This window comes from Garra rufa, chromosome 13 (genome assembly GCF_049309525.1).
Source record: "Garra rufa chromosome 13, GarRuf1.0, whole genome shotgun sequence".
NCBI classification, from domain to species: domain Eukaryota; kingdom Metazoa; phylum Chordata; class Actinopteri; order Cypriniformes; family Cyprinidae; genus Garra; species Garra rufa.
In genome coordinates this window covers 19,089,811-19,108,383 of record NC_133373.1, presented here as the reverse complement: position 1 = coordinate 19,108,383, position 18,573 = coordinate 19,089,811, and the positions used below count along the sequence as shown (strand labels likewise).

Below are 18,573 nucleotides of genomic sequence, written 5' to 3'. Positions count from 1 at the left end.
AGCCTGCTCAGAAGCCCAGTCTAAAGGCACTTCTTGAGGGCCCAAAAAGACCTGAGCTAATAAGAGACCCAAGATCAACCTGAGGTCTGCTTTAACATAACTTCACCCACTAATAAGGGGGTGAGAGAGAACTTAAGCAGATAACACCTGCATCTGCAAGGCGGGCACGTCCAGATTGTAAAATCTAATAAAGGTAGATGGCGACGACCAGCCAGCGGCCACACAGATCTCCCCAATAGAAATTCCGCTAGACCACGCCCAGGAGTGGGCCTTCACCCCGATCGGGCACTGTAGGCCAGCCGAAGCATAAGCTAAGGCTATAACGTCAACAATCCATCGTGACAATCTTTGCTTTGCTTGGCAGCCCTTTAGAGCGACCTCCAAAGCATACAAAGAGCTGCTCTGACTGTTTGAAAGACGCAGAACGCTCAAAGTAGACCCTGAGTGTCCTGACAGGACACAGCAGGTTGGGACCCTGTTCGCCGTCCGCAGTAGGGAGGGGCAGAAGGGAAATGACCTGAGCTCTAAACGGTGTTGAGAGCACTTTTGGTACATAGCCACTGTGTGGCTGAAGAATGACTTTGCAGTCATTAGGCCCAAACTCGAGACATGCAGCACTGACAGACAGGGCTTGCAAGTCACTCACTCTTTTGACCGACACTAGGGCCAAAAGCAGAGCGGTTTTCAACGTCAGGGCCCTTAAGCCGATCGAAGCGAGCAGTTCAAAGGGGGGCCCTTTAAGGGCTCTTAGGACTATAGACAAGCCCCATGTAGGTACAGTTTTAGGGCGAGGAGGGTTTAACCGTCGAGCGCCTCTAAGAAACTTAATGACCAAGTCGTTTCTGCCAATTGAACGGTCAGCCACAGGAGAATGATTCGCCGCAATAGCTGCCATATAAACTTTGAGCGTGGACGGGGAACGTCCTAGACCTAGAAAGTCAGTACATGGGACACATCATGGGACACATCACATGATACTGGATCCTGATTACGTACTGAACACCAGTCACTGAAGACTGACCACTTCAGAGCATAGAGACGTCTAGTAGACGGAGCTCTAGCTTCTAAAATGGTATTTTTGACTCTCGCAGGGTGTTGGTTAGACTCCCGTCGAGCGCCCAGACACGAAGGCTCCACAGTTCTGGTTGAGGATGCCAAATCTTGCCCTGCGCTTGCGAGAGAAGGTCTCTCCTCAGTGGTATCTGCCATGGTGCTGCAGACAGCATCTGGACCATCTCCGGGAACCAAATCTGATTCCTCCAGAGGGGGGCCACGAGGAGGAGAGAGCATCTCGTCTCCCTGACTCACCTGATAACCTGGGGTAGCAGGGCGATCGGGCAAAAAGCATACAGATGGGTGTTGGGCCAATCGTGGGCCAGAGCATCCCGTGCTTTTGAAAAATAGATTGGGCAGTTATAGTTGTCTTCGGAGGCGAAGAGGTCGACCTCTGCCCTGCCGAAAACTGACCATATTCCCTGAACCGATAGGGGTGTAATCTCCATTTCCCCGGCGCCATGTTGTTCCTCGACAACATATCCGCCCCTTGGTTCAATCTGCCCGGCACGTGAACCGCTCGTAATGAGAGGAGTTTTTTCTGTGCCCATAACAGGAGACGTTGCGTCAACCTGTGAAGGGGACAGGACCTGAGGCCGCCCTGGCGGTTGATGTAGGCTACCACCGACATATTGTCCGACCGCACCAGGACATGATGTCCTTTTAGGGCTGGGAGGAAGGTTTCCAAGGCTAGACACACTGCCATCATTTCGAGACAGTTGATGTGTAAGCGTTGCTTGTGGATTGACCAGGAGCCGAATGCTGGACTGCCCTTGCACAGGGCGCCCCAGCCCCAGCTGGACGCGTCTGTTGTGACCACCTTCCTCCTGGATACCATCCCTAACTGGACGCCTGATATATACAGGCAAGGAGATGTCCAAGGAGCCACAGCTTTGAGACAGCGGTGGCTTACCTTGATGTAAGCACGGCCCAGGCGCCAGGCGTGAGACGGGACGTGCGCTTTTAGCCAATACTGCAGGGGTCGCATCAGCAAAAGGCAAAGGAATCACAGGATACATGGCGGCCATGAGGCCGAGCGCCCTCTGAAATGCTTTTAATGGGCCAAAATGTTCCCAACTTGAAAGACATCAGCACTCGCTGAATAGTTAGGGAGCATTCTGATGTAATCCAAGCTCGCATTTGAATCGAGTCTATGACTGTACCCAGAAAGGAAATTCGTTGTCTGGGAGTCAAACAGCTCAACCCTAAGCGCTTCAGGTGGTCTAGCAGTAACGACCTGTGAGCGATCAGTTCATGTTCTGAGTCCGCTAGCAGCAGCCAGTCGTCGAGGTAGTTTAAAACGCGAATTCCCATCTGTCTCAGAGGGGAGAGAGCCACGTCCATACATTTTGTAAACGTGCGAGGGGCCAGAGACAGTCCGAAAGGAAGAACTGTGTACTGGTAAGCCACTCCCTCGAAAGCAAACCTCAAGAACGGTCTGTGACGGGGCGCTATTTGGATGTGAAAGTACGCGTCTTTCAGATCCACAGACAGAAACCAGTCCTCGGTGCGAATTTGCGCGAGGATCTGTTTCAAAGTTAACATTCTGAACGGCCGTCGCATGAGAGCTTGATTCAGATGTCTGAGATTGAGAATTGGTCTGAGCCCGCCGTCTTTCTTTGGTACGAGGAAATACCGGCTGTAAAAACCTGACTCTCTGTTTGCTATGGGGACCGTTTCTATGGCGCCCTTCGCAAGCATCGTTTGTACTTCGGCTCGAAGAACATGTGACTCGTTGTCCGTAACCAAAGTCTGAACGACACCTTTGAATACAGGTGGCCTGCGATCGAACTGAAGCGAGTAGCCTCGTTCCAATGTCTTTAAAACCCAATCTGACGTGCTGGGGATGGCTTTCCAAGCCGACAGCCGAGCGGAGAGGGGTTCTAATTTTATTGATGCTAACTTGCCACCTATAGAGGGAGCGTTGGCATTCTTGAGTATTTTTGATAATATCAGCACATCGCCAGACGGGGATGTGCTGATGTGTGTGAGTGTAAGTGTGGGGAGAGGAAAATTGCTCTTTATAGTAAGTGGGTCCGCTATCACAGCGGTAGTTTGAGGCGCACGCTGCCTTAGCTGGACGTGCCTGGTCAGAAAACCTCCGCCACTCAGAATTTGCAGCGCAGCGCTTGCGACGTCTTCTGTGCCTCCGTGAAACGCTATGTGAAACCGTCCACAGCGGGGCCGAACAGACCTTTCTGTGAGATTGGCGAATCCAGGAAAGCCATCTTTTCAGCGTCCCTGATCTCCGTCAAGTTCAGCCACAGGTGGCGCTCCAGCACCACTAGGTTGGCCATAGCCTTCCCGACCGCTTGGGCTGTTGCCTTGGTTGCACGCAAGGCGAGGTCCGTTGCGGTGCGCAGCTCGCTAAAAGCACTCAGTTCACGGCCAGACTCGTCCATGTCACGGAGAAGTTTGGCTTGAAACACTTGGAGTACGGACATAGTATGCAGGGCGGAGCCAGCCTGGTCAGCCACTGCATACGCTCTGTTTGCCAGCGCTGACGTCATCCTGCAGGGCTTGGACGGCAGCACTGCAGCCTTCAGTCCTCTGCTCGCTGGCGGGAGGAAATGCGCCGCTACCGCTTCTTCCAGAGGGGGGGAGCTTGCAATACCCTTTTTCCTCCACACCGTCAACAATGGTGAGAGCTGCGGCAGTGGAAGGGTTAACTCGCGCTGAATACAGCTTCCTCCGTGGAGAGAGAGGCGGGAGAACATGGCGAGGGGGATCGCCTTTTCGTAAAACGGCGATCCGCAAGCGAAGACAGGACAGGTTCATGTCCTCGCAATGAGAACATGAAGCCTCAACGAGCGCAGCCTCCGCATGGGAAATCCCCAGACAGGCGACGCACTCGCTGTGACCATCCGTTTCATGCAAAGGCTCTTTGCTCAAAAAATTGCTCAAATTTGCTCTTTCGGTCCTGGCCGGATAGCCGCAGGGGAGGCGGACTCCACTGCAGGTATCGAGTTCCACGGCGGGACGGCAGAGCGCTGAGCGGGCAGCAGGTAAGCTTCTTAGCTTCTTCCTCGGCTTCTTGCGGCAGAGTCAGCGAAGAGATGGTCTCGTCGATGAAGGAGAAGATTCTGATGATATGGTGCTTTTCGCCGACTTATATAGCAGTCAGCTTTCTGGCGGGTGAAAGCGCTATTGGTTTGTGCAACTTCACAAACGTTAACAAATCAGGCTTCAGTATCGGAGTAAACAGGAGTTACCCCATTAGCAGTCGTCAAAAATGACAACGCAACGAGAGATACCTTTCGAAGGAGAACAGCAGAAATAAGCACGACAATACGCAGTCAGTGCATGTCACTAATATGTCTGCATGTTTAGTGTTTCTCTGTGTGAATGAGTGGCATAGTTTTGTCTGCTACACAAACAATTACATGAATACATCAATTTCATTTTCAGAGCTTTTCTGAAAGTTGCTTTTTACTGTTACATTTGAGAAAAATTGCCATGAAATGCACAGTGAAACTCAAAGATCTTTACAGCAAACCACCAAAATTTGGACCGAAATTATGACCGAAATATTATTGTTGTATACTAAAATATAATTATGAAAGTAATAGTAATATTATTATTTTTTATGGAATATACAAAAAAAAAAAAGTTTATAGTTTATGTAGTTATGTTGTGTAGCATCTTATTTGACAAAAATAAAAATGCAGTGTTTTTGTTGTAAATTATTTGTTACATGTTCATTTGGAGATGAGATGAGGATAACTGTGATTCAGTCATGCTTATTTAACTCTTGGATCTGTTTTTGTACAGACATAGAATCCAGATCACAAGGGCTACATCAAAAGGGTAACAAAGATGCTTTACGGAGAGTTTTGCTTACCACACAAATGAAGGTCAGGTCAAAGTTAATTTAAGTTTCAATCTTTTAATCCTTGTTTAGTATTTTATAGGGTTTTGATAGCACATTCATTTTATCCTGTACAGAATCAGCTTACCACTATGAATGTACCTAAAAGAGAAAACTCCCAGATTGAGGGACCATCAATCTGTAATTCATTTGGCTTTAAAGTCAGTATGCAGAACTTGAAGGATGCCAAAGCATTGCATGAGGTAGGATCTGGTTTTGACTGTTTTACTAAAAAACAGCTTTCATTTAAATTAGTGATTGATCAAACTTACGTAAACACTTTAAATTCTGTTGTAATAGACATGTCTTCAAATCCGATGAAAATAAACGTCTAGGTTACGAAGGTAACCCTCGTTCCCTGAAGGAGGGAACGGAGACGTTACATTGGGATCTCGCTTGAGAGACCGATCATCTCTGAGCCTTATTAAAAAGGCCAATTGAAAATTGGCGAGTGGACGTGTGCGCCGGCCACGCCCCCATACATACGGGTATATAAGATGGTGGCGCGCACCACTCAGTCAGGCTTTTGCTGAAGAGCCGGGAGAGCCCAGCGTCAGCGCGACGCCAGGGGCGTGGCAGGGGAATGTAACGTCTCCGTTCCCTCCTTCAGGGAACGAGGGTTACCTTCGTAACCTAGACGTTCCCCTTCAGTCGAATCACTTCGACGTTACATTGGTAACTTAGACCCATGGAAAAGGCCACGACCCTGATGCCGCGTTACGCACAACACCACGTGCCGGCAGGTCTACCCAGACGTGTCTGCACACGGTCATTGTAACGTAACCTTCCCAACGCCCTGAGGCCCAATAAGGGGGGTCTACAGGGATGCCAGTAGTACTGAAGCATGGGTTGGGGGGGCGGAGCACATGGAATTTTTACATGTGGAATGAAAAATAATTCAATATTTATCCATAAGCTTGTTAGGTATACACGAGGGAAACAGCGGTCTCCTCCGCTGGAATATTGAAAAGTATAGCCACAACCTGCGGCGCGAAGGAGACCCAGGCAGGATCACAGTCAGGAACTACTCCGCACCTAGGCCTGACTGCGGGGCATGGAGGACCCAGGGTTCGCCGGAGGGAACATACTGGGAAATGGCGCACGGATCCACGTGGGAATGGCGCAGCAAGCCGACACTAGCCGTTCTCCCGCTCGCCTGAGGTCTTACCTTAAGACACGGGAGGAAACGGCCTCTACGCGAAGGTTGTAGAACCTAGCGAAGGTATTTGGTGTCGCCCAGCCCGCAGCTCTGCAGATGTCTGCTAGTGAGGCGCCATGAGCCAACGCATAGGATGAAGCAACACTCCTAGTGGAGTGGGCATGAACACCTAAGGGGCATGGCTCTCCCTGATACAGATAAGACAGGGAGATGGCATCAACCACCCAATGGGCCAACCTCTGTTTGGAGACAACATTCCCTTTCTGCTGACCTCCGAAGCAGACAAAGAGCTGCTCGGTGCGTCTGAAGTGGCGAGTATGGTCTACATATAACCGTAGGGCGCGAACAGGGCACAACAGCGCAGAAGCCGGGTCTGCCTCCTCCGGGGGCAGAGCTTGCAGGTTCACCACCTGATTGCGGAAGGGCGTGGTGGGAACCTCGGGCACGCAACCGGGCCAGGGTCTCAGGATGACGTGAGAATCTCCGGGCCCAAACTCAAGGCACGTTTCGCTGACAGAGAAGGCTTGTAGGTCCCCTACCCTCTTGATGGAGGCCAGGGCAGTCAGGAGCGCTGTCTTAAGGGACAGGAATTTCAGCTCGACTGACGCAAGTGGCTCAAAGGGGGCCTCCCGTAGGCCGCGGAGGGCGACGGAGAGGTCCCAAGAGGGTACGAGGCGCGGTCTGGGAGGGTTGATCCTCCTGGCGCCCTGCAGGAACCTCACGATGAGTTTGTGCTTACCCAGGGATGTTCCATCCACTGCATCGTGGTACGCTGCGATAGCGGCAACGTATAATTTGAGAGTCGAAGGGACAGCCTGCGCTCCAACTTCTCTTACAGGAAGGAAAGCACTACTGCAATCTCCGCACGCAGGACAGCGGCATGCGTGTCCGAATGGACAGAAGTGGAAAGGACGCCTCTGTACCTGGGACGGACGCCTGGCAACTTGAATCGCATAGCCGAGACGTACCGTCCGTATCAACCACCGCGAGGGGCTGGGAAGCTGAAGCCAAGCCTCCAGCTGGCTCGCTAGCGGTATCAAGGGAACGTTGACCGACGTGACCGCGGTGGGGCAGCCTGGGGGGGGAAGGGGAAGGGGACTGATCCCAGAAGGATGAACGTCCTGGAGAAAAATCAGGCTGCATGAAGCAGCGCTTACCTTCTTCCCTGGTTCCCGCGCTGGCGACATCCGGTCCCCGCGCTGGCGACATCCGGTCCCGAGTCTGGTTCCGAGGAGTGGAAGCGCTGCTCAGGAAGGAAACTCGGGGCCGGGGCCCCGGAGGTGAGAAAGTCAGCTCTTTCTGTGATTTCAAATGAACGGCTAACTCCTGGCCCTCCAGCGGGAGTGCCTACAGAGCAGCTTTCTCCACCTCCGGGGTGCTCGCATCAGGGACGCTTCGAAGCTCGCCTGCGAGAGTCTTCCCTCGCAGGACCCTGAGAGGCGAGCGCCGTCCCTCTCCCACGGGCAGCTCGACGTTGGGCTGCGAGTCCTGAATTGTGCGGCTCAGCAGGGGACGGAGCTGGTTTCGGAGCCGCGGGGGGACGCCCTCGGCGACGGGCAGGCGGAGGCGGGGGCCCAGGCGGCGCAATGGTAGCTTCGCGGCGGGGCAGAATGTGTTGAATTGCCTCCTTCTGCCTCTGAACCGTGGAGAACTGCTGAGCAAAATCCTCCACGGTGTCGCCGAATAGGCCGCTCTGGGAGATAGGAGAGTCGAGAAAGCGAACTTTGTCGGCCTCCCCCATCTGGGCCAGAGTCAGCCATAGGTGGCGTTCCTGGACCACACAGGTGGACATCACCTGACCAAGGGAACGCACCACGAACTTGGTGGCCCGGAGGGCGAAGTCAGTGGCGGCGCGGAGTTCTTCAAATACCCCCTGGTCAGGACCACTCTCGTGCAGGTCTTTAAGTGCCTGCGCCTGGTACACTTGTAGTGTTGCCATGGCATGCAGGGCAGTGGCAGCGTGTCCAGTGGTGCGGAAAGCCCAGCCCGTGAGGGCGGAAGAAAATCCACACGCCCCGGAAGGGAGACGCAGAGGGCCCAGCCAGGTGCCCCGCCATCGAGAGTGGCGAGGGGAGAGGAGCTGGAGCGCACCACGATTTTGTCAGCTCCTCGTGCACCTCCGGGAAGAACGGGACCGGGGGAGAATGCGGCGCTGCCGCCGGTGCCCTCCCCAGGAACCAATCGTCCAACCTGGAAGGATCGGCCGGAGGCTCTTGGGGAACCTTCAGACCGAATCCCCCCGGCTGCCCGGAGAAGCATAGCCGACAGTTCGACATCACGGGTGGGCGCTGTGCCGCGGGAAGAGATGTGTCACCGTCTGACTCTCCCTCTGATGCTGTGACAGACATCTCATCCTCTGCAAGAGCACCGAAGGAGACGCTCGACCCGCCAGGCGGGGAAGCGTACTGCTGCGGAAACTCAATGGGACCACGCTGAGATAGAGAAGTCCGCTGGGCTTTTTGAGCCAGCGGAATGTTCTCTACCATAATTTGAATGTCCCCCCCGGGCCTCACCGCGGTGGCCGAAGCGCATTGGCGGCTCAACGGCTGACCGCGGGAGGGGAGCGGGGGGAGCCGGCTCGCGAACGAGCGGCGGGACTTCAGCGTGGCCATGGTCTTGCTTTCACAGTGTGGGCATGAACCATTCATGAACTCAAAGCCTAAACACGTGAGGCAGCGTTCATGTCCGTCTGCTGAGGAGAGGAAACTACCACACCCAGAAACGCACGGCCGTAAAGACATTCTGAAAAGAACGTCTAAAACGGCTGCTAGAAATTGCTCTTTTGTGATCCCGGTTGCCCAGGGAGGTGCCGCGGGGGCAACCGTGCACTCGCCGGGGCTGCTCGCTGGAAATGCAAAGGCTTTATATGGCCGTGAAAACGGCCGCCCGCGGGATCGCGCTGGCGGCTGCCAAACAATGCTCTTTCTGTGAAACACTCTTTTAGTTTTGGCAGTGCACCAGCAGGAGGGAGCATGAACTCTGAAGAACTCTTCTTCTTGGTAGTAGCAGTCAAGAGGACCGAGGCTCGATCCATCGGCTCTGAAGCAAAAAGTCTGACTGAGTGGTCCACTCGCCAATTTTCAATTGCCCTTTTTAATAAGGCTCAGAGATGATCGGTCTCTCAAGCGAGATCCCAATGTAACGTTGAAGTGATTCGACTGAAGGGGAACTTGAGTTTCTAACCATGTGAGATGACATGAACTATTTTCATCATCTCACCCTTGCCCTGCTATAGGTACAGCACCTCACACTGATAAGCATGGAGCTTCATGCAAGGACTCGTCGTGACCTTGAGCCTGACCCTGAATTTGACCCAATTTGTGCTTTGTTCTACTGCCTCAGTTCTGATGTCCCTCTCCCAAATTCTGACACTACCCAGATGACAGGTGTCATTGTCATTGATAAACATTGTTGTTCTTCAGCTCAAGGTAAGATTTGTGTTGGATTTGTTTATTTACTGATGTATTCCAATTATAACTTAGAAAAGCACCAAACTACAAATCAACTTCATGTTGATCTAGCTGGTTGATGTTAAAGGGATAGTTTAGACAAAAAAAAGAAAAATTAGCCATCTACTCAACTTGAGGGTGAGTAAATGACAGAATTTTCAATTTTGGGTGAAATATCCCTTTAATTTAAGAGGTCACTCACAACAGTTGTCCAACAACCATTTAGCCAATTAGTAAGGTTGACTTGTCAGTTTCAGTGGTATGAGGAATTTTCATTGACCTTTTGAAATATAAGTCATTGTAGTATTTTGAGGCTGTATACAGATTATTGCGGTGAGTGCAGTAATTCTGCTATTTTTGAAAATCTGTGTTTATTTGTGTGGTGATGGAAAAAAATGTGACCCGTGCTGGCAAAGTGAGTCGGAATGCGCATGGGCTAATTTTAAGCTACAGACGAAAAATCTGAAAAATTTAGATTTTAGTCTAATTTTTTACAAAAACGCATTCATTAAGCCCTCGTCTAGTCATCCTAATGCTCCAAAAAGTAACTAAACATCTAAAAATATCTTTATTTGTATGTTTTCTGAGAGAAGTACTTTTTTTTTCTCTCGCTTGTCACGCTGACTGACATCCAAAATGCCCGCATAAAGGCGTTTCCAGCAGCGTGTGATCCCGATATATACACACAATTACAGTTTTAAGTATTTACACAAACATAATCTGTTATATCTTAAAGTGAATATTTAGGGAACTGTTGGGGGAAAAGCATCTGATGTGTAACATTATAATAGATACGTGCATTAAACTACATTTTAAAATATAATGAAAATTAATTTTGCCAGCACACGTCAAAAATTATTATTTTATCTGTAATCACAGTACATTTTGTCAGTTGCTTGACTTTTATTTAGCATATTTCCACACTGTAATCCTGGTTTGCTTTGCGATAAAATATCAATATCAAATTTCTTGTGGAAATCTTTGAATGTATTGAAGTGGTAGGCTATTTTAGAAAGGTAAATTTAATAGATGAAAAAAATAAGTTTATGCTTTGTGTATAACATGTAATCATGCAATTAACAGAAGTAACTAGTCTGATTACAATTAACCCAGCACTGGGGCGCAAAATTACATAATCCTCAAAAGGTAAGATAGAGGATTAGAATAAAAAATTTGTTTTGTTATTTTGGCCTGGTCAGCTCCCAAACCTAAACTTCTAATAGACTCATTATTGTTTTGAAAGTCGTTGTCTAAGTCCTTTTATGTTTCACCTTTTCTCTAGACAGGTCATAACACAGGGCATTGATTAGCACACAGTGTTATAATTAGATTCATTGAACAGCATTCTGCTTGGTTAAAAGAAATTCTAAGGAGTTGTTTAATTTTAACAGAAGTAGTTCAAGTTATTTACCCAATTAGTTACATGTTTACTTTTACATTTATTCATTTAGCAGATAAAATACATCTGCAGTTTTTGTCAGATATAGAAGAAGAGAGGGAACTTAAAAAAAAATGCCATTGTCACTTTTGCTGCATTACTTGACTGATAAAGTTTTGCCTCACATTTTGCTTCGCATTGGCGTGTATTATTTTTCAATAGTTCATAATTTAACTGATTATTTATTAGTCTTAACATTAGTATTAGTCATAGTGTGCATGATTACATATTTTGTGTAGTGTTTAGTCTGTCTTTGTTGCACCATTATTACCTTTTGTATTCTTACTCTAGCCTCCAGGAGCACAGCACCCTTTCTTTTTAAATCTGGTGTGACGGGACTGCTGGTGACATATGTCAGTGATGAGAAGGAGCTTTTTGAAGAGGTCACAAACATTCTTAGAAAGTAGGTTAACAGTATATAATTTGTATATTTACTGCAACTAACAATAATTTTGCTAATTGATTGAATGTTGAATGTTTAATTCTACAATAGATTTAAAAGTAAAAAAAAAAAAAATTCGCCAATGTGTCAAAGCACCTGACAAATCATGCCACATATGCTTTTGAGTGAGATCTGCTGTTGTGCACTGGATGTATGCTGAATACAACAAAAAATTATGCATTTGGTAGAAAATGACATTCTGTAGAAAATACATACATATTCATAATTACAGGATGTGATCCAGAGGCACAAATTGGTCCAAATAAAGTGGGTACAGGCCTACCTTTGATGAATAATCATTTTGCTAATCCCAAATGTGTTTCGCATTTTGAACTCTACAGAATTTGAATAGCAGTCATCAGTAAATGATTGGAATACAATAAAAGGTTAGAGTTATACCGTTGTGGTGTCACAGTAAAAATTAATTTTAACCACTAACTATTCACATCCTCATCCTTTGGCAGTACATACAAATTTGTTTTGCTTTTGCTGCTTGGCAAGCACCGTCTTCCTGACATTACAACAACACGCACTAGACTCTTCGTCCTCAGCTACAACTACAGTGTCTGAGGGTGGGTCAGAGTACATGTTGTTTGTGAACAGCTAATGAAGACAGTTTTGCAAATGTGTTCCAAACCTACGTGGGTTTGTGCAGAAAATAAGACTGAAATTACTGACGACTCATTTCAGGCAGTTCTGGTTCTTTCTTTTAGGAGATATTGCCATTTTTGTGCACTTTGATCTCTTGGGTTGTACCATAGACTGTAAAAAAAGATGGACAACACATCTCCGCTTCATTCCATATAGAAAAGTGAAGCCAAAGCATCTCAATATGGCTGCTGCCATCTTGGGGGAAATTACGTCATTTGGAGCCAGAGTCTGTGCAGTAGAGATTCGTTTGGAGCCGGAGTCTGCGCAGTAGTGTCGTGAGGCACTCCCGCAGACCCGATCGCCAGATCACAATCAAGACACCACACCCCGTTTTTTAGCATTAAATAACTACCTGAAAGTGAACTTATTAGAAAAACAAACACTTGAACACGAATCAGCATTATAAGAACTACCTCACACGATGGAAACCATCTTTGGAAAAAAATTATTTGAAGTGTAATTTGATTTAGTTTGGCTCACATCCCATTAGATTACATGGAGAGGGCGGGGTTTATGACCTATACTGCAGCTGGCCACCGGGGGGGGCGATCAAAAACTTTTGGCTTCACTTTTCGGGAGTCGTGCGGCACACTTGGGTTGTGCACATACTATTTTTATAATCACATTTTATCACATAAAATATTGTTGAATATATATTTTCTTCCACTGCCATCCAGGTTTAAGGGAAACAGGTCAGTTTAGCTCAAACGATATTAATTATTATTTGAAAGGGAATTTGGACATTATCATTGTATTACGGCTGATCACTGAGTCGGCCAGCGATTCATTGAAGAATTATTGAGGCTATTAAACTTTATATCAAATGCACCAGTTCAGCTAGAATCTGGAAGTACTTGCATTGCCTGTTTAAGGATATTCCCTTAGTTGTCATTGTTGCAGAAAGGGGTTTTCCAAGGTTGTTGATTGCCAGGAGGAATAATAATCGTTCGAAGTGACGTTGGCTGAAGGATGGTGTGGAGTAGTGTACAGTATGCTGATAGAATTTTTGAGGCGGGTACAGGTGTCTGATACACAGCTTTGCAGCGAAACTTAGTTTAGAACATAGAACTCTCAACTGAAAAGAAAAGAAAACAAAAGAAAGAAAGAAAAGTTTAACAAGACTAGATGGCATTTCTCCTCATGGTTTTAGAGGAACAGCTGGCATGCAAGCTAGAGCACGCTGAAAAGCACTTGAAGGCAAAAAGGCACAAAAAGTGGTGGCAAAAGCCCAGTTTGTTGGTGTCGTAAGTTTTCAAACTCTGCTGTTGGACACATACCAAATGGAGTCTTGACCATTTAGACATTATCTTAGCTTGGTGTTGCCATGTTTCTTCCCCAATACATCAACATGTTATCTTTTTAATCACATGGTCTGAATTTAATATAAATTAGACAGTATTTCTATAACAATGATACATTTTACAAAGAATTGATTGATGATTGATGACTCATGATTGTCATGATGTTGTCTCTTCGATCATTAATCTTGGGTTTCTTGACCCACAATTGGCAATCTCCTTCCTAAATTGGAATTATCAAAGTGTTCTTTTGTGTTAATGTTACAAGCTGTTCAAAGCTGCTAGTTGGTGGACTTGCTACAGACTTGTAGTGCCAGGGTATCATGGACAGATCTATAACTTATTCTGGGCCTCTTTGTGGAATTTGGCTCTTTTGGGGCGTTTACTATTATGATATAATCTTAAATGGTCTGATTCACTCGGATATCCTATGCAGGAGTTGCACTTAAATTAAATAGCTCTTCAGGTATCAGTATGATCATTTTGTGTTCAACAGAAAAAAACAGCATACTGGTTTAAAAAAATATTAGGTTTTTACAGAATTTTGATGATGATGATGATAAAGCTATACACCCAAATAAAGCAAATAATGAGCAAATAAACTCATGAACCCCCACCACCAGGTATGACCCAGACATTCTGGTTGGATATGAGGTCCAGATGCACTCTTGGGGGTACCTACTGCAACGTGCATCAACGCTTGGTGTGGACCTGTGCCAGCAACTCTCTCGTGTCCCAGGTAAAATTAGCTCATTTAACAATAGTGTACCTGTTTATTCGTTGTTTTTGCTTAATTTCACCATCAGAAATAGTTCCAAACAAGGCCACAACAGAGCTGTTGTGCCTTTCTAAGCAACACACAGTGGTTTCAATAATAATTATGCCCATTTAAAAAACCTATTAATCTAATCTAATTAAATTGTTTCTATTTAAAGATACTGTTTGTGTGTGTGTGTGTGTGTGTGTGTGTGTGTGTGTGTGTGTGTGTGTGTGTGTGTGTGTGTGTGTGTGTGTGTGTGTGTGTATAGAAATAAACTAATATAGCCCATTCAACTTGTGAGTAAAAATCAGGGCCAGAGTGCCCCTTTTTTCAGCCCTGGAGTTTCATGTCTTAGACCGGCCCATAAATAAAGAGTGGGGCTGCTGTGAGTGCAGGCAACCATATGCTACCCGATCTCATGATAGCAATACCACGAGTTTTTGTTTCTATTTGGTGTACTGTTTATACGCAGAAATATGTACGGCAAGACATTGCATATTATAAACGCACCAAAATATGTATCATATGCACGCCAAGAAATTGTCAATTCTCCCGGTGTTCCCGATTAGCCAATTCGGGCCTGGTAAAACTCTTTCTTCAGTATATAACATAACATGATTTTTAGCTGAGTCCATGGTCTTTGCTGAATCAAAATATGCAGTCAGTTGAATTAGAAGTCAGCAGGTGCCCTTATTTTGAGAGTAAAAAAATATGTGTGTGTAGAATTTCTTCGTCAGACAATGTAATGCCAGGTTCTTTAATATGGATTTACTTGTTAGTTATAAACTGCTGGCAAAGGTGTTTTATTTGCATATGTATACTCCCTCTCTGTAAACAAGTGTTCCAATTCATTGTCACATGTGATTTTGCTACCATGCATATGTCATGTTGCATCAGAGCTTGAGCTCCAGGACCGTTTGTTTGAAGCAATAAATTCTAAGAAATTATATTGTAAATAATATTGAGTTTCTTGTACAGACTTGGTGCCATCCAACTCATCATTGCTTGGAACTGTGCTACTTGTAGATATATTCTTTGTTGTTTATTTGCTGTGAAAATAATGACTGTTCATGCTGTTGTTTTTAACTTTTTATTCATTAAAGAATTCTGACAAAAATATTGCTGGTTCCAAAATAATATTAAGTTAAAACTATTTACAACATTGATAATATAGCAGCATATAGAATAATTTCTCAATGATCATGTGACACTGAAGGCTGGAGTAGTGGCTGATGGAAATTTAGCTTTGCATCACATATATAGAGTATATTAAAAGAGAAAACCATTGTTTTAAATTGCAATAATATTTCACAGTATTATTATTTATTTATTTATTTATTTACCCTCTATTATTAATCAAATAAATGCAGACTTGATAAGCATAAGAGACTTAAAAAATCTATTAAAAACGTTTGAACGGTAGTGGCCTGGAGAATAAATTTGTGCTTGTTTTTATTTTTTATCCCATTTCTCAAATGTTGCATTTGATGTCATTACTTCAACAGGAGATGCAAAAGAAAACCGGTTCATGGCAGAGAAAGACGAATATGGTGCAGACACTATGACGGAAATCCATATTGTTGGACGCATTGTCCTCAACATGTGGAGAATTATGAAGACTGAGGTTCTCTAGAAATTCATACCCTTAGAATGCCAGAGATAACACTATTTATCTGTTCTCTGTTTTATCAAGTGCTTCATGTATGTTTTCAGGCTGCATTGAATAACTACACTTTTGAGAATGTGGCTTTCCACCTCCTGCATCAGCGCTTTCCTCTTTACAGCCATCGCACTCTCTCTGACTGGTTTGACCACAGCACAAACCTGCACAGGTGGGAATTAATTTCACTTCAGTCAAATGCCTTTTACTGGTCTTATTGCAGGGTTTCCTATGAATGTCTTTGATGCTTCATTCATCTTTTAACTAAAGCTAAATTCAGAATTGAATACTAGCATACTGATAACTGCATACTGTACCATAAATACTGTATGGTACCAGTTAAAAGCATGTGAAATGTGTGGAATTTAACAATGCACTGCAAATAATTAACTTAATTAACTTTTGTCTTTTAGTATTTCTGTTTACTTGCAAAATTGTATAAATATAATTTACAAACATATACTTTATAAACATGCCTAAAATAGTAACCAAAACAACATTTAAAATAATAATATGTCTAGATGCATTCTCTAAAAAAACAACTATAGTATCTTAAGTAATTTTCTTCTCAAATTTACTCAGTAACATGTTGGAAACAAATAGATGTTGATCATTACATTTATAAGAGATCCTTTTCGTACTGTGCACATGATATTTACTGGTCAAAACAAAGTACTATTTATTACATTTTGTCTTTGTGTTCCGATATCTTTTGGGGTGTTCTTATATGTCAGGTGGAAAGTGGTGGATCATTATATGAGCCGTGTGTGTGGCACAATCCAGTTGCTCCACCAGCAGGATATTATTGGAAGGACAAGTGAGCTGGCACGTGTGTTTGGAATCCAGTTCTACCATGTGCTAACCAGGGGGTCACAGGTAAGCATTCATCTGAAACCTGTCATACACAGATGTCTGTTCAATCACTATATACAATGGTGGTCAGAATTATTAGCCCCCTTGGTAAATATGAGCAAAGAAGGCAGTGAGAATAAATTTGCATTCTATATACTTTTGATCTTTAATTCAAACAATCCACAAAAATCTGACCTTTCAAGTAAAACGATTGAAATTAAATAGAGAAATTCTCATTATGAAAGGTTTTATCTAATACACGTTGGCCACCATTATTGACACATTTTTTTTGCACTTTTTGAATGTCAATTCCCTCTGGCAGAAACACAGGCCCACAACAAAGCTCTAGCAGTATGTTAAACTGTGGGCATGAGGTATTTTTTTTTATATATCCCTGGGTATCACTTTAAATTAATATTATGTGTGCCAAAAGCTCCTTTTTAAGTTACATCTGACCATAGAACCCTGTCCTATTAGAAGTTCCATTAGTGTCTGGCATATGCTGGAGTTGAAAGCAGCAGATTTTTTTTCTTGAAAATTCAGTGAAAAGTACAAAGGCTCTGATACAGCAATAAAGTTATGTGTTATGAAACTTTGCCCTTAGTCAAAACAATTTACTCGGGAGCAAATAATAGATTAATCAGACAAAAGATTGCCCGTAAATTATACCTAAAACAAATTATATCATGTTTAACTGCTACAGAGACATCAGAGTCAGCTGCAAATTCCAGAAGAACTGGCCGAGGCTATTCTAGGCAGTTTCGTTATTACTGAACAGCACCTGACACCCTGAAGATCACATATATATATAGTGTACACTGCACAGCATAAATGAGTACACCCCATCTAATTAAATATAAAAGATGTATTTTCATAGAAAGTATATAATATAGTAGGGCTGGGCGATTTGGCCTAAAATCAAAATCTCGATTAATTGAACATTTTAACTCGATTACGATTAATGAACGATTATTTTATTTATTAATAAAATTATATTTAATTATATTTATTTTATTTTATTTTTTTGCCCTCATAGTTCACTGACAATTTTGTACAGTAAATATGCTCACATATACAAGTGAGAGATTTTTGAATGAAGGGTGCATTACTTGATTTTAAAATAATTGAAGGAAACACACACTATCAACTATCTACGATTATTTATTGAACATCAGTGTTGAACAACTGAAATTAAAGTACACATTGCTTAAAACGAACAGTCACATTTTTCTTAAATTAGTGAAAATAAATAACTTGCACTTTTGGAAACAAAATAAATTATTTCAATGTTTCAATGAAAATAAGCAGTATCTCTTCTTAATAAAATTACTCTTGTATGTATGTATGTATGCATATATATCACAAGTTTTAGATTTTAGAAATGCACATTTGACAGTAGCAGAGTTGACAGCTTCTGTTTCTGTGAGTATCTGTAAAAATAACAACAGCTTCATCTTTCATACATTTGCATACATTTGTAGATTACCACTACCACGGTAAAGAATTTGTAATGAAAAACAGCATCCTGAAGACATTCAGTATAATTACAAATGTACAACAAACAACTGTAATGACTTACAAAAAATATATATATTGTTATTATATTCCATTACTCCTTTAATATATTTAGCACATTATAAGTATAATAAAATTCTATATGAATATTTTACTTTTCTGCCATGCCATGGTTACTGTCTGTGTTACTACAGTAAAACCATGGTAAACGTTGGTGATTTGTAGATTGAAACGCCGGATCGTCAGAACAGCTGTCAATTACACTTGTTTAATTTTTTTTTTAATTGCCCTATATTGGCATTGTAAGCATATGATTTAAAAACATTTTTATATAAAATTATTAGTAAAACATTTTATACATCTTTATTTGACCTCAAAGTAGAGACCTGTACAGAAACAGAGTGCGGCGCGGGACAAAACTTGATGCG

The 18,573-nt window shown here is 44.1% G+C and overlaps 1 protein-coding gene across 1 annotated transcript in view; it reads left to right on the top strand.

The window, feature by feature from the left end:
• rev3l (REV3 like, DNA directed polymerase zeta catalytic subunit) overlaps positions 1-18,573 on the top strand; it is a 175,498-nt gene that overhangs the window by 130,523 nt on the left and 26,402 nt on the right. Inside the window, exons 15-22 of the mRNA XM_073852739.1 lie at positions 4,825-4,907; positions 4,999-5,124; positions 9,316-9,508; positions 11,259-11,370; positions 13,982-14,097; positions 15,624-15,742; positions 15,832-15,950; positions 16,513-16,654. Coding sequence (XP_073708840.1) covers positions 4,825-4,907; positions 4,999-5,124; positions 9,316-9,508; positions 11,259-11,370; positions 13,982-14,097; positions 15,624-15,742; positions 15,832-15,950; positions 16,513-16,654 — 1,010 coding nt within the window. The remainder of the gene's footprint in view (positions 1-4,824; positions 4,908-4,998; positions 5,125-9,315; positions 9,509-11,258; positions 11,371-13,981; positions 14,098-15,623; positions 15,743-15,831; positions 15,951-16,512; positions 16,655-18,573) is intronic.